Source organism: Pyrgilauda ruficollis, unplaced genomic scaffold (genome assembly GCF_017590135.1).
Source record: "Pyrgilauda ruficollis isolate IOZ18807 unplaced genomic scaffold, ASM1759013v1 scaffold247, whole genome shotgun sequence".
Lineage (NCBI taxonomy): Eukaryota > Metazoa > Chordata > Aves > Passeriformes > Passeridae > Pyrgilauda > Pyrgilauda ruficollis.
The window spans coordinates 691765-705636 of record NW_024523789.1 but is presented as its reverse complement, the minus strand read 5'-3'; the positions used below and the strand labels follow the sequence as shown (position 1 = coordinate 705636).

General features: G+C 54.5%; 1 protein-coding gene across 1 annotated transcript in view; it reads left to right on the top strand.

The window, feature by feature from the left end:
- ATP2B4 (ATPase plasma membrane Ca2+ transporting 4) overlaps positions 1-13872 on the top strand; it is a 55451-nt gene that overhangs the window by 29645 nt on the left and 11934 nt on the right. The window contains exons 4-16 of the mRNA XM_041470529.1: positions 62-319; positions 1397-1522; positions 1779-1904; positions 3495-3530; positions 5374-5535; positions 5940-6154; positions 6229-6471; positions 7073-7207; positions 7829-7935; positions 8762-9053; positions 9775-9966; positions 11353-11566; positions 12291-12502. Of these exons, the coding sequence (XP_041326463.1) occupies positions 62-319; positions 1397-1522; positions 1779-1904; positions 3495-3530; positions 5374-5535; positions 5940-6154; positions 6229-6471; positions 7073-7207; positions 7829-7935; positions 8762-9053; positions 9775-9966; positions 11353-11566; positions 12291-12502 (2318 nt within the window). The remainder of the gene's footprint in view (positions 1-61; positions 320-1396; positions 1523-1778; positions 1905-3494; positions 3531-5373; positions 5536-5939; positions 6155-6228; positions 6472-7072; positions 7208-7828; positions 7936-8761; positions 9054-9774; positions 9967-11352; positions 11567-12290; positions 12503-13872) is intronic.

Below are 13872 nucleotides of genomic sequence, written 5' to 3'. Positions count from 1 at the left end.
GGGGTTATCCCATGGGAGCTCTCCCGTGCGGGGTTATCCCATGGGAGCTCTCTCCGGGCAGTGTGCGGGCAGTCCTCGGGCGGCGTGGAGGACGAGGGCGAGTCGCAGGCGGGCTGGATCGAGGGCGCTGCCATCCTCTTCTCCGTCATCATCGTGGTGCTGGTGACGGCCTTCAACGACTGGAGCAAGGAGAAGCAGTTCCGGGGGCTGCAGAGCCGCATCGAGCAGGAGCAGAAGTTCACGGTGATCCGCAAGGGCCAGGTGATCCAGATCCCCGTGGCCGAGATCGTGGTGGGGGACATCGCCCAGATCAAGTACGGTGAGTGGGGCTGGAGCTGTGCTTCCCCTGGGATCCTGCTTCTCCAGACCTTCTTCCTTGAGGACAAGCAGCTCCTCTGGTTGCTCCATGAAAATGCTGCCACGGAGGTGATGGAGCTCCACTCACCTTCTCTTTTTGGCCTGGAGCTGTGATGAGCTTTGATGAACTGCATCGGAATTAATTTATTTTATTGGTTTGCGTTAGTTTATTTTCCCAACCTTGCCCCTGCTGAGGATATTTCCTTATCCAGGAGATGTTGAGGAATATTTCCTTGGCCAGGAGATGTTGGGGAGTGTTTCCTTATCCAGGAGGTTTAGGGGAACATTTCCTCATCCAGGAGATATTGGTGGATATTTCCTTATCCAGGAGGTGCTGGGGAGTATTCTGTTATCCAGGAGATGTTGAGGAATATTTCCTTATCCAGGAGATTTTGGGGAGCATTTCCCTATCCTGGAGGTTTTGGGGAGCATTTCCTCATCCAGGAGATGCTGGGGAATATTTCCTTATCCAGGAGGTTTTGGGGAATATTCTGTTATCCAGGAGATGTTGCTGGATGTTTCCTCATCAGGAGTTCGTGGGGAATATTCTGTTATCCAGGAGATGCTGGGGAATATTTACCCAGGAGTTGTTGGGGATTATTTCCTTGGCCTGGAGGTACTGGTGGATGTTTCCTTATCCAGGAGCTGCAGCCTTTGGGATCAATCAGACCCTGCTCCTCGTTTCCCAGGGGGAATATTCCTCCCATTCAGGAAGGAGATTGATCCAACACCGTGTTTGTTTTCCCAAGGGCCAGATTCCATACTTGGCAGGTGGATACGGTGGATTTTGGATGCATCAGGAGCTCTGGGAAGGATTCATTAAAACCAGATGGGGAAGCGCTGAGCAAAATCCTCCCCAGGAGCCTCCAGTGAGGATTTGGGAGCTCTTGGATTTCACCTGATTGCACCTGTCCCTTACAAACCTCCCTCCAGAGCTGCTCTGAGCCCAAGTTTTGGATCCTTTTGGAGCATTCCTGTGGCATGCAGCAGGCAGGGCTGAGCCCAGGCCGGGCTGATCCCTGGTTTTCCTCCTCTCCAGGTGATCTCCTGCCTGCAGACGGGATCCTCATCCAGGGCAATGACCTGAAGATAGACGAGAGCTCGCTGACGGGGGAGTCAGACCAGGTGAAGAAATCCATGGATAAAGACCCCATGCTGCTGTCAGGTGAGGGTTTTGGGGTGGATGCAGGGCTGGGGTGAGTTTGGGCTGGGATCAGGGTGGGCTCTGCTCTCAGGGAGGTGTCCAAGGCCAGGCTGGACAGGGCTTGGAGCAGTCTGGGAGAGGAGAAGTTGTCCCTGCCCGTGGCAGGGGGTGGAACAGGGAGGGGTTGAAGGTCCCTTCTGAGCCAAACCAGTTTGGGATTCTGTGGGATGGGACTGGGAGTCTCACCTGTGTGCCCATGGTGTTCCTGCCCTGCCAGGTACCCACGTGATGGAGGGCTCGGGCAGGATGGTGGTGACTGCCGTGGGCATCAACTCCCAGACAGGGATCATCTTCACCCTCTTGGGAGCAGGAGAAGGTGACGAGGAGAAGAAAGTGAAGAAAGGTAAGAAAATGCCCTGAACCTGCCTTTTCCCTCCTTTCTCCCTTTCCTGGGAAGCATCCACAGGCTCCTCCCTACATCAGGGTCAGCTGGAACAGGGAGAGGTTGGGGGTCCCTCCCGGTCCCCTCCACCTGGTCCCCCCGTGCTCCCAGACCTCTTTGGGACCCTTCTCCAGCAGCCTGCTCTCCATCCTGGAGCTGTGGGTGGGGGGATCAAGGATCCCCCGGGAAGAGGGGCCGGTGGCAGCTCCCCTGCACTGCTCCTTGCCCACCCCGTGGTGGTGGGAAGGTGAGTCCTGGGTGCCCACAGGGTGTTTTTAGCCCATCCAAACCCTGCAGGACTTGGCTGAGGATCTCCTGAGCATTCCCTGAGCTCCCTGGGGGAAAGGAGGGGATGGCAGGAGGCAGAGGAGGGGTGGGACAGCAGCCAGGCCGAGGTGTTCCCATCGTGCTGGGACTGGAGCGCTCTGCTGTCTCAGCTTTCACATCCAGCAGCTTATTCCCTGCTGGGGAAGCTCCCTGTGTCCCTGATGCCCTGCTCAGCAGGTTTGGCCTCACCGGGATCAGGCGCTGGCAGCAGCATCAGGCTGGCACTGCCAGCTGCTCCGGCATCCCCGCGCCAGGGAGCCCTTCCCGGGAGGCGATGCCAGGCGGGAGAGGCTCCCGGGCTGTGCTGGCTGCCAGCTCCCAGCTCTGCAGCTGGATCCTGCCTTCCCCAGCTCCCGAGCTGGATCCTGCCTTCCCCAGCTCTGGGTGTGGATTCTGCCTTCCCCAGCTCTGGAACTGGATCCTGCCTTCCCCACCTCCAGAGCTGGATCCTGCCTTCCCCAGCTCTGGGTGTGGATTCTGCCTTCCCCAGCTCTGGAACTGGATCCTGCCTTCCCCACCTCTAGAGCTGGATCCTGCCTTCCCCAGCTCCAGGACTGCCAGGATTTGGGAGCTGTGGAGCTCCAGGGTTTGGCTGCCACCACGGAGGTGGCAGGACAAGAAGCCCTGGGAGTGGCACTGGAATGGCACTGGGAGCCACCCAGTGCTTGCAGCTTTCCCAGCCTTCAGACTCAATGGATTTGGGAGCAGAGCAGGCCAGGGCGTGCCACCAGTTTGTCCCCACTGGAGCTCTGGGGTGACATAAAGCCCTTGTCACCTGAGGCTGTCTGAGGTGCACCCCCATGTGCCACCTGGACAGATTTTGGGGGTCACACCTCCCTGCTCTGGGTCTGGTGCTGTCCACAGTGGGGGACAAGTCTGCGCTCCCCATCTGGATCTGATGGCAGCAGGAGGGAGGGACCTGGAGCTGCAGGAGGGTTTCTTCTCCTGAAAACCTGCTCTGTGGTGCCTCCTCCTGAAAATCTGAGGCACCTCCAACACCCTCAAGGCACTGCTGGGGTTTGGGGGTGATTTACAGGTGGGGAAAAGCAGAATCCTTGGGAAAGGGGTGCCCAGGGCAGCCTGGGAGCTCTGGAGCCTCGAGCTGTGTGGACCAAGGCGTGGTGTCCAGAAGGTGACCACTGGAGTGGCCCCTGGGAGCATCCCAGCTGGATGGGGAATGTGGCTCCTTGTGCTCAGCCCTCCCCCCTTTCTCTCTTTGAACAGGTAAAAAAAGCGGAGCCCCCGAAAACCGCAACAAAGGTAACGCCAGCCTCTCCATCCTTTGAACCAGCACCACACTAACTACCAAGCATTCCTCCTTCCTTCCTTCCTCCTTCTTCCTTCTCCTCATCAGTCTGTGCTCTTTGCTGCTCCGGCGGGACTCTCGCCTCGTTTCTCCAGGACAGGGTGCAAAGGTCCCGTGGTGTCCCCAAAACCCCACCCCAAGGCAGTGATGCCTTGCTGGGACTACCCAGAAACAGAGGCCAGACAGAATTAAAGGCATAAAAACCAGTTTTGTTTATTGAAGGGCCTTCAGGTGCATTTAGGGCAGATGGAGCCCGCCCAAAAATGGACCACGGGTTTTCACACTTTGATAAGTTTGGTTCATTTGCATATTGGGGGTTAATCTGCCAATTACAGCTTCAGGTAATGAAGGCATTGACCCCAAGTTTGCTCCCCCAACTCACTTTTGTTTCCATCTCTCAAGGCCTGAGGCAGTGAGGTGTTGTTGATTCCCAGGCCTGGAGAGGAATGGTTTTGTAAAAATGGGAGAGCAGTAGCTCACACTGGATATGGAGTTTAGAGTTCTACACTAAAGAACTGCAGGATTATAAATGTATGAAAAGATAAAAGCTAAAATCCTAAGGCATCACTGGGATGAACCTTCCCATTGTTCCTGCCTGGGGAAAAGCCATTTTTCAGGGAGGAAAAGGCTCTTCGGCAGGACTTCAGCAGAGCATCCCTTTCTTGGGATACCTCCATGAGTCCCAGCAGGGATTTGGTGGTTTAAAGCTGTCCCTGCAGGGGGTTGGTGTTCAGGGCAGAGCTGGGGGTGCCCTCCTGGCATTCCTGGGATGAGATCTCCCCCAGGGCCTGGCCCACGGGACGCTTGCACCCTGTCCTGCCATGGCCTCGACTCCGTGAGCGTCTCCTCGCCAGTGTTTCTCACCCTGTTCTTTGCAGGCTGTGGAGGAAGCCCCATTTCTGCACCTCTCTCTCTCCACCCCTCTCTCTGTTTCTGTTTCTCTCTCTGTTTCTCTCTCTCTCAGCAGTTTGAGTTGCCCTCCTTGCCGTCAGGTGTGTCCGGGTGCTTTGTTGTGTCCGTGTCGGGTCTCTTGTCACCGTGGAGCTTCCTCTCTGGAGCTGCTCCGGGGTGGCCTCCAGCCCAGGAGGGGACAGGTCCCGGGGTGGCCCTGGGGCCACTGCTGCTCCTCCAGCTCCAGTGGCTCAGGAGGAGCCTCTGGTGGGCTGCCCATCCCTCTGCAAAGCTTCCAGGCTTGGGTTTACCCTTCCAGCTGGGTTAGCCCAGGTTTAGGAACGGGAAGCCGGGCTGTCTCGGGTCCCAGAGGCGTGGTGGATGGCTCCAGGCTGGGATTGGAGGATTCCTGGCTCCCTGCTCTTCAGTCTCCATCCCAATTTCTAACCCTCCCCTCCATCTCACCCCCTCCGTCGCTTCCCTGGGCTGCCCACAGGGCACTGCAGAGGTGGCACTGGGGGACCTGGGGACACTCATCGAGGGACTGGGGACACTGGAGCATCTCTGGGCTCTTACCAAAGCGCTCCCAGTCCTCTGCAGGCTTAGAGGCTGGAAGAGACCCCAAAATCTGGCCTAGAGGGTCTGTTGCCTAGAGAGTCACCTCTGAGGATCCCTTATCCGTGGGCAGGGGGTAGAGGATGGAAAACCACCCCGGAGAGAGGTGGCAGGGCCCTGGACACGGAGCTTCCATGTGCTCGGACGCGTGTGTGCTCGGGAGTGGTTCTTGTCCTGGATTTCTCTCTCTCTCTCTCTCTGCCACCACCATCCTCCTCAGTGGTGTCCTCCAGGCTGGCCTGGGTCTCTCCTGTTCACACGTGGTGTCTTCTTTTGCCCCCTGGGCTGTAGCTAAAACTCAGGATGGTGTGGCCTTAGAGATCCAGCCCCTGAAGAGCCAGGAGGGGGTGGAAAATGAGGAGAAGGAGAAGAAGAAGGTGAAGGTGCCCAAGAAGGAGAAGTCGGTGCTGCAGGGGAAGCTCACGCGCCTGGCGGTGCAGATCGGGAAGGCAGGTGAGTGACAGTGACAGTGACAGTGACAGTGACCCCAGAGCTGCTGGGGAAGGGCTGTCCCTGTCCCCTGTGTCCCCAGAGCTGCTGGGGGAGGGCTGTGCTTGTTCCCATTGTCCCCAGAGCTGGTGAGGAATCACTGTCCCTGTCCCCAGTGTCCCCAGAGCTGATGAGGAAGGGCTGACCCTGTCCCCTGTGTCCCCAGAGCTGGTGAGGAATCAGTGTCCCCAGAGCTGGTGAGGAAGGGCTGATCCTGTCCCCGGTGTCCCCAGAGCTAGTGAAGAAGGGCTGACCCTGTCCCCTGTGTCCCCTCTCATCATCCTTGTCCCCTTTCCGGGTGTCCCCAGAGCTGGTGAGGAAGGGCTGACCCTGTCCCCGGTGTCCCCTCACCTCATCCTCGTCCCCAGGGCTGATCATGTCGGCCATCACCGTCATCATCTTGGTGCTCTACTTTGTCATCGACACCTTCGGGGTGCAGAAGCGGCCCTGGCTGGCCGAGTGCACCCCCATCTACATCCAGTACTTCGTCAAGTTCTTCATCATCGGTGTCACCGTGCTGGTGGTGGCCGTGCCCGAGGGGCTCCCGCTGGCCGTCACCATCTCGCTGGCCTACTCCGTCAAGGTGAGGCCCGGGCGTGAGGAGGAGGGACGGGGTGACGGCGGCGAGGCCGGCCCTGACCTTCTGCGTGCTTGCAGAAAATGATGAAGGACAACAACCTGGTGAGGCACCTGGACGCCTGCGAGACCATGGGCAACGCCACGGCCATCTGCTCGGACAAGACGGGCACGCTGACCACCAACCGCATGACCGTGGTGCAGGCCTACGTGGGGGACACCCACTACCGCCAGATCCCCGACCCCGAGGCCATCCTGCCCAAAATCCTGGACCTCATCGTCCACGGCGTGGCCATCAACTCTGCCTACACCTCCAAAATCCTGGTGAGCTGCAGCATCAAAGCTTGGCGGTGTGCCGGTGACTTGAGAGGGTACCCAGAATACAGAGTTAGAGGAATAAAGTAGGGATTTGTTAAAATGTAGTGACAGTGACCCCAGAGCTGCTGGGGAAGGGCTGTCCCTGTCCCCTCACCTTGTCCCCTGTCCTACCTGCCCAAGGTGTATCTTCAAGGACACACCTTGGGCAGTACAAGAGCCTGGCCATGGCTCCACCCAAGATGGACACCTGGTCACGAGTTTTCACACTTTTATAAGTTCTGCTCCATTTCCATATTGGGGTTAATTGTCCAATCACAGCTCCAGGTGATGCAGTCCCATCCTGCCAGATGGCTCTCCTCCATTCCCTGTTGTTTGCACTTTTTGGAGCTGAAGCTGCAGTGCTGTCCTTGGTTCTGAGGCTGGAAAAGGATTGTTGTGTGTGACTGAGCTGTGAGGAGACCATGTGGAGCTCACAGTTGTATCCTAATGCAGTACAGAGTCTGGAAAATATGAGAGCTAAACCTTAAGGCATCGTTCTGCCCATCATTCCATCATTGCACCCTGCTCCACCCTCGGGATTGGCATTGCTTTTCCCTCCTTTTTGCAGCCACCAGAGAAGGAAGGGGGGCTGCCCCGCCAGGTGGGCAACAAGACCGAGTGTGCCCTGCTGGGCTTCGTGCTGGACCTGAAGCAGGATTACCAGGCTGTGCGCAACGAGGTGCCCGAGGAGAAGCTCTACAAGGTCTGAAACGGAGTAGAAATTCAGCAGGGTAGAAATCCAGATTTAGGTGTCTGTGGCTGGCTAGCGTAGATGAAATGTGCTGTTTTAACTTGTTTGGTCTGTTAACTCTGCTGTGCTCGCAAACTGCCTCAGCTAAGGAAAAAGAATGGGAACTCCCAAACTGAAAAGGGAGATAAGAGGGGCCCCTTGAACTTTGAAACAAGGGTGAGAGCCAAAGCTGAAGCTGCAAAGACACAGTGACCAGAGAGTTCTCTGTACAAGGACTAATTGCAAGTTGTAACACAAAACCAGTAAAATGAATATACGTAAACTTATTGTGAAACTCTGTGCATATGTACAATAAAGGGGGGGATAAAAAAAGGTTTGGGAATTCTCAGGAGGAATTCTGCATCCCAGAGCTGATGAGGATTGGGAATTCCTTGGGATTTCCCTTTGGGAATTCTCAGGGGCGTGCATGTCTTTGGGATTTCCCTTTGGGAATTCTTTGGGATTTCCTTTGGGAATTCCTTTGGGGTGTGCATTCCTAGGGGGACCGACCCCCACAGCGCTGCAATAAACACACCACCTTTACAGCATTTACAAGCTGCGGAGTGAGTTTGCTGTTTTTCCCCCACAAACCAGGTGTACACCTTCAACTCCGTGCGCAAGTCCATGAGCACCGTGCTGAGGAGCAGCGGCGGCGGCTTCCGCATGTACAGCAAGGGCGCCTCCGAGATCATCCTGCGCAAGTAAATCCTGCTGCTGCCCCCTCCCCTGGGGGCTGGGGGCGTGTGGGGAAGCCTCGGGGAAAGGGGGTGTCCGGATGGGGTGCCAGGAGTGGTTTTTGGGTGGGTTTGGGGAAGTTGGAGGGAGCTGTGAAAAAGGGGATAGTCCCTTTCTGTGGGTGGGGTGCCAGGAATGTGCCAAGTGGTTTTTGGGTGGGTTTGGGAATGTTGGAGGGAGTTGTGGAAGGGGGATGAGCCCCTATGAGCCCCTTTTGGAAGTGGGGTGCCAGGAATGTGCCAAGTGGTTTTTGGGAAAGCTGGAGTGGGCTGTGAAAAGGGGGATAGTCCCTTTTTGTAGATGGGGTGCCAAAAATGTGCTGAGTGTTTTTAGGGAGGGTTTGGGAAAGTTGGAGGAGGTTGTGGAAGGGAGATGAGCCCCTTTTTGTAGATGGGGTGCCAGGAACGTGCTGATTGTTTTTTGGGTGGGTTTAGGAAATCTGGAGGGAGCTGTGCAAGGCGGGGGGGGGGGGGTCTCTTCTATAGATGGGGTGACAGGAATGTGCTGAGTGGTTTTTGGGTGGATTTACGAAATCTGGAGGGGGTTGTGGAAAGGGAACAGCCCCTTTTTGTAGATGGGGTACCAAGAATGTGCCAAGTGTTTTTTGGGTGGGTTTGGGAAAGCTGGAGGGAGTTGTGGAAGGGGGATCTGCCCCTTTTTGTGGATGTGGTGACAGGAATGTGCTGAGAGTTTTTTGGGTGGGTTTAGGAAATCTGGAGTGGGCTGTGAAAAAGGAACAGCCCCTTTTTTATGGATGGGGTGCCAGGAATGTGACCCTGCCTGTTCCCTCAGGTGCACCAAGATCCTGGACAAGAGCGGCGAGCCGCGGGTGTTCAAGGTGAAGGACAGGGACGAGATGGTGAAGAAGGTGATCGAGCCCATGGCCTGCCACGGGCTCAGGACCATCTGCCTGGCGTTCCGGGATTTCCCTGCGGAGGCAGAGCCCGACTGGGACAGCGAGAACGAGATCCTGTCTGACCTGACCTGCATCGCTGTGGTGGGGATCGAGGATCCCGTACGGCCCGAGGTGACAAATCCAACCTGTCCTGCACTGTTCCCGGCCCTCCTCCTGCTGCTCAGGGCTGTGATCCCCTCGGGAACTCCAGCAATTCCCCTGTGCCCATCCCTGATGTTCCCCCAAGGAATTCCAGCAGCTCCTCTGTGACCACTCCTGATGATCCCCCGGTCTGTTTTCCAGCTGTTTCCCAGCTGTTTTCCTGTCTGTTTCCCCAGCCGTTTCCAGTCTATTTTCCAGCTGTTTTCCAGCTGTTTTCCTGTCTGTTTTCTAGCTGTTTTCCTGTTTGTTTTCTGGCTGTTTCCTGTCTGTGTTCCTGTTTTCCCGTCCATTTTCCGTTTCCTGGCATTTCCCCAGCTGTTTCCGGACCATTTTCTAGCTGTTTTCCAGCTGTTTCCTGGTGTTTTCCTGGCTGTTTCCAGTCTCCTTTCCTGCCTGTTTTCCAGCTGTTTCCCAGCTATTTCCTGGCTGTTTCCAGTCTCTTTTCCTGCCTGTTTTCCAGCTGTTTCCCAGCTGTTTCCTGGCTGCTTCCTGTCCATTTCCCAGCTGTTTTCCAGCTGTTTCCTGTCTGTTTCCCAGCTGTTTTCCTGTTTTCCCAGCTGTTTCCCAGCTTCTCTGCACCGTGGCTCTGTCTGGGAAAGCTGGGCTGCCTCGGCCTGTCCCTGTGAGCTCTGGAGCTCTCCTGGCCCTGCTGAGCAGGGGTTGGCTCCAGCTCCAGGGGCTTTTCCTGCTGGGCACGTCCCTGCAGAGCCAGGCAGGAGCGTGACTCACCCCTGGCTTTGTCCCCAAGGGCATCGCGGGCACGGACGTGGCCAAGGAGGCCTCGGACATCATCCTGACCGACGACAACTTCTCGAGCATCGTCAAGGCCGTCATGTGGGGCCGCAACGTCTACGACAGCATCTCCAAGTTCCTGCAGTTCCAGCTCACCGTCAACGTGGTGGCCGTCATCGTGGCCTTCACCGGGGCCTGCATCACCCAGGTGAGCTCACCTGGGCAGGTGGGACATGGGGGAGGGCCTCATCTGGGTGGGTGGGACATGGTGGTGGCATCATTGTTGCCTTCACCGGAGCCTGCATCACCCAGGTGAGCTCACCTGGGCGGGTGGGACATGGGGGATGTCACCTTGGTGGCTGGGACATGGTGTCTGTAATCGTGGCCTTCACTGGTGCCTGCATCACCCAGGTGAGCTCACCTGGGCAGGTGGGACACAGGAGGTCTCAGAGAAAAGAAGAAATATCTTGGGGGTGTTTTAGGAAGGCGTTAAATAGCTCAGAGCAATTCTGGAGTTCTCTCCAGGAGGAGAGCGAAACAAAGAGGGAACAAAGGTTTATTTTGGTGGCGTGACATCTTCTGTCCCCTGTAGGCTGTGCAGGGAGCTTGGAGAAAAGGAGAAATGTTCGGGAATGTTTTAGGAAGGTGTTAAATACCCCAGGGCAATTCTGGAGTTCTCTTCAGGAGGAGAGTGGAACAAAGAGGGAACAGAGATTTATTTTGGTACCCAAGAGCAATTTTGCAGGGGTTTTTTGGAGGAAAGCAAAACAAAGAGAGGAACAAAGGTTTATTTTGGTGGTGTGACTGTTCTCCCCCTCATACTCACCCCTGAAGGCTGTGGAGAAAAGGAGAAAATGTTGGGAATGTTTTAGGAAGGTGTTGAATACCTAAGAGCAATTTTGCAGAGGTTTCCAGGAGGAGAGTGAACCAAAGAGGGAACAGAGGTTTATTTTGGTACCCAAGAGCGATTTTGCAGGGGTTTTTAGGAGGAAAGCAAAACAAAGAGGGGAACAAAGGTTTATTTTGGTGATGTGACTGTTCTCCCCCTCAGGACTCCCCCCTGAAGGCTGTGGAGAAACGAAGAAATTTTTGGGAATGTTTTAGGAAGATGTTGGAATACCTAAGAGCGATTTTGGAGAGGTTTTCAGGAAGAAAGCAAAACAAAGAAGGAACCGAGGTTTATTTTGATGATGTGACTGTTTGATCCCTCTCAGGACTCCACCCTGAAAGAACAAAGGTTTATTTTGGTGATGTGACTGTTCTCCCCCTCAGGACTCCCCCCTGAAGGCTATGGAGAAAAGGAGAAATATTTGGGAATTTTTTAGGAAGATGCTGAATACCTAAGTGCAATTTTGGAGAGGTTTTCAGGAGGAGAGCGAAACAGAGGGAACAAAAGTTTATTTTGATGGTGTGTCTGTTTAATCCCCCTTAGGGTTCTCCCCTGAAGGCCGTGGAGAATAGGAGAAATTCTGGGGAATGTTTTAGGAAGATGTTGAGTACTCAAGAGCGATTTTGGAGAGGTTTTTAGGAGGAGAGCAAAACAAAGAAGGAACGAAGGTTTATTTTGGTGGCATGACACGTTCTCCCCCCTCAGGACTCGCCCCTGAAGGCCGTGCAGATGCTGTGGGTGAACCTGATCATGGACACGTTCGCCTCGCTGGCGCTGGCCACGGAGCCGCCGTCGGAGTCGCTGCTGCTGCGCAAACCCTACGGGCGCAACAAGCCGCTCATCTCCCGCACCATGATGAAAAACATCCTGGGCCACGCCGTCTACCAGCTCACCATCATCTTCACCCTGCTCTTCGCTGGTCAGCCACAGCGCCACGGCGTCCTGGGAGGGAGGGGAGGAAAGGGGAGAGGGGAAAGGGAAAGGGAAAGGGAAAGGGAAAGGAGGGGAGAAAAGGAAAACGAAAGGGAATGAGAAAGGGGGAAAGGAAAGGCGAAAAAGAGAGGGGAAAGGGGAAAAAGGAAAAGGAAAGGAGAAAAGGGGAAGGGAAAGGAGAAAAGGAAAAGGTAAGGGAAAAAAGGAGAAGGAAAGGAGAAAAGGAAAGGGGAAAGGAAAGGAAAAAAAGAAAAGGCAAGGGAAAAAAGGAAAGGGAAAAAAGGAAAGGAAAAAAGGAGGTCTTTCTTGGTTTCTATTGGATTTTTTCTATTGGTTTTCTTTCTTTCTCAGTTTTTATTGGTTTTTTTCTATTGGTTTTTCTTTCTTTCTATTGGTTTTTCTTTTTTCTTGTTTTCTATTCGTTTTTCTTCCTTTCTTGGTTTCTCTTGTTTTTTTTTTCTATTGGTTTTTCTTTCTTTCTATTGGTTTTTCTTTTTTTCTTGTTTTCTATTTTTTTCTGTATTGGTTTTTCTTTCTTTCTTGGTTTCTATTTTGGGACGTTTTGGTCATTCTATGTCAACAACCCTGCTAGAAAATTCATTCGGCGTAAACACGGATCCTCTTCTCAAGCTTCTCTCTGTCTCACAGAAATGCTGTAAAACCTCTCCCACATCTTCCCTTCCCCAAATCCCTTTTATTTCCCTGCTCAGGGGAGAAGTTTTTCGACATCGACAGCGGCCGGAACGCGCCCCTGCACTCGCCGCCCACCGAGCACTACACCATCGTCTTCAACACCTTCGTGATGATGCAGCTCTTCAACGAGATCAACGCCCGCAAGATCCACGGCGAGAGGAACGTCTTCGAGGGCATCTACCGCAACCCCATCTTCTGCACCGTGGTGCTGGGCACCTTCTTCGCCCAGGTGACCCCAGCCTGGGCGTTCGGCTTTGCTCCATGGGTTGTTCCACTGGGGTGCCATGGCTCCATGGGCTGTTCCACATGGGTTATTCCATGGCTTCCGCTTTGCTCCATGGGTTATTTCACGTGGGTTATTCCATGGCTTCCACTTTGCTCCGTGGGTTATTCCACGTGGGTTATTCCATGGCTTCCCCTTTGCTCCGTGGGTTATTCCACGTGGGTTATTCCATGGCTTCCCCTTTGCTCCATGGGTTATTCCACGTGGGTTATTCCATGGCTTCCCCTTTGCTCTGTGGGTTGTTCCACTGGGATTCCGTGGCTTCCACTTTCCTCCATGGGTTATTCCATGGCTTCCACTTTTGTTCCACGTGGGTTATTCCATTGCTTCCACTTTGCTCCATGGGTAATTCCATGGTGTCCACTTTGCTTCATGGGTTATTCCACATGGGTTATTCCGTGGCTTCCCCTTTGCTCTGTGGGTTGTTCCACTGGGATTGCTTCCAGACCGTGGAATCTCTATTCCAAATCTATGGGATGGACTAAAAACCCAAAAAGGGATTTTCTTAGGATGTTGGGTTTGGGTCTGAGCTGTGTAGGGCTGTGAGAAAGGGGCTGGGAATTCCTTGGAGGTCCCAGAGCAGGGGCCTGCCCTGTCCTGGTGTCTCTGCTGGATCCAGGAGAGCCATGGGAGCCCCAGGATTTGGTTTTCCCTGCAGCTTTTCACCCCAATTCCAGGCACGGTGCTGGATCAGGCTTTGGGAATTTATTTATGGTGGAAAGCTCTGGTTTGATGCCTTTTTATCCTGAAGGGCTGCCAGGGTGTCGCTGTTGTGTTAAGGATGGGTGAATAGAGCAACACAGAGTTCAAATTCTCAGAAGGCAAAAGGCAAATTTATTAGAAACCACGCTTTCTTTTATTGACAATTCTGCGAAAGCTGGACCTGATTGGTCCTTAATCAACACCCTCACGTCATTGGCTAATTAGGAACAGAACCCTTCTTGCACCTCTTACAAGATAACAGCACGTTCAAAACACCAGCTGCAGGATTGCTTTAATTCTTCCTCTGAGCATTCTCAAAACTTCCCAGAGCAAGGCCTGGGAAAGTTTATCTGACTCTTTCTCTGACCAGACTTTCAGCATCCACAGCAGGAGCTGTGGCACAGGCAGGCTCTGTTCTGTGCCCTTGGCCTTCACCAGCAGCACCTTGGTGGCACAAAAGCCACCCCAGAAGTGCTCAAGGCTGGGTTGGGTGGAGCTCAGAGCGACCTGAGCTGGTGGAAGGTGTCCCTGTGCATGGACCTGGGTGGGCTTTAAATCCCTTCCAGCCCAAAACATCCTGGGATTTCAGGATTTGGGGTCCAGAGTGTGTTGGG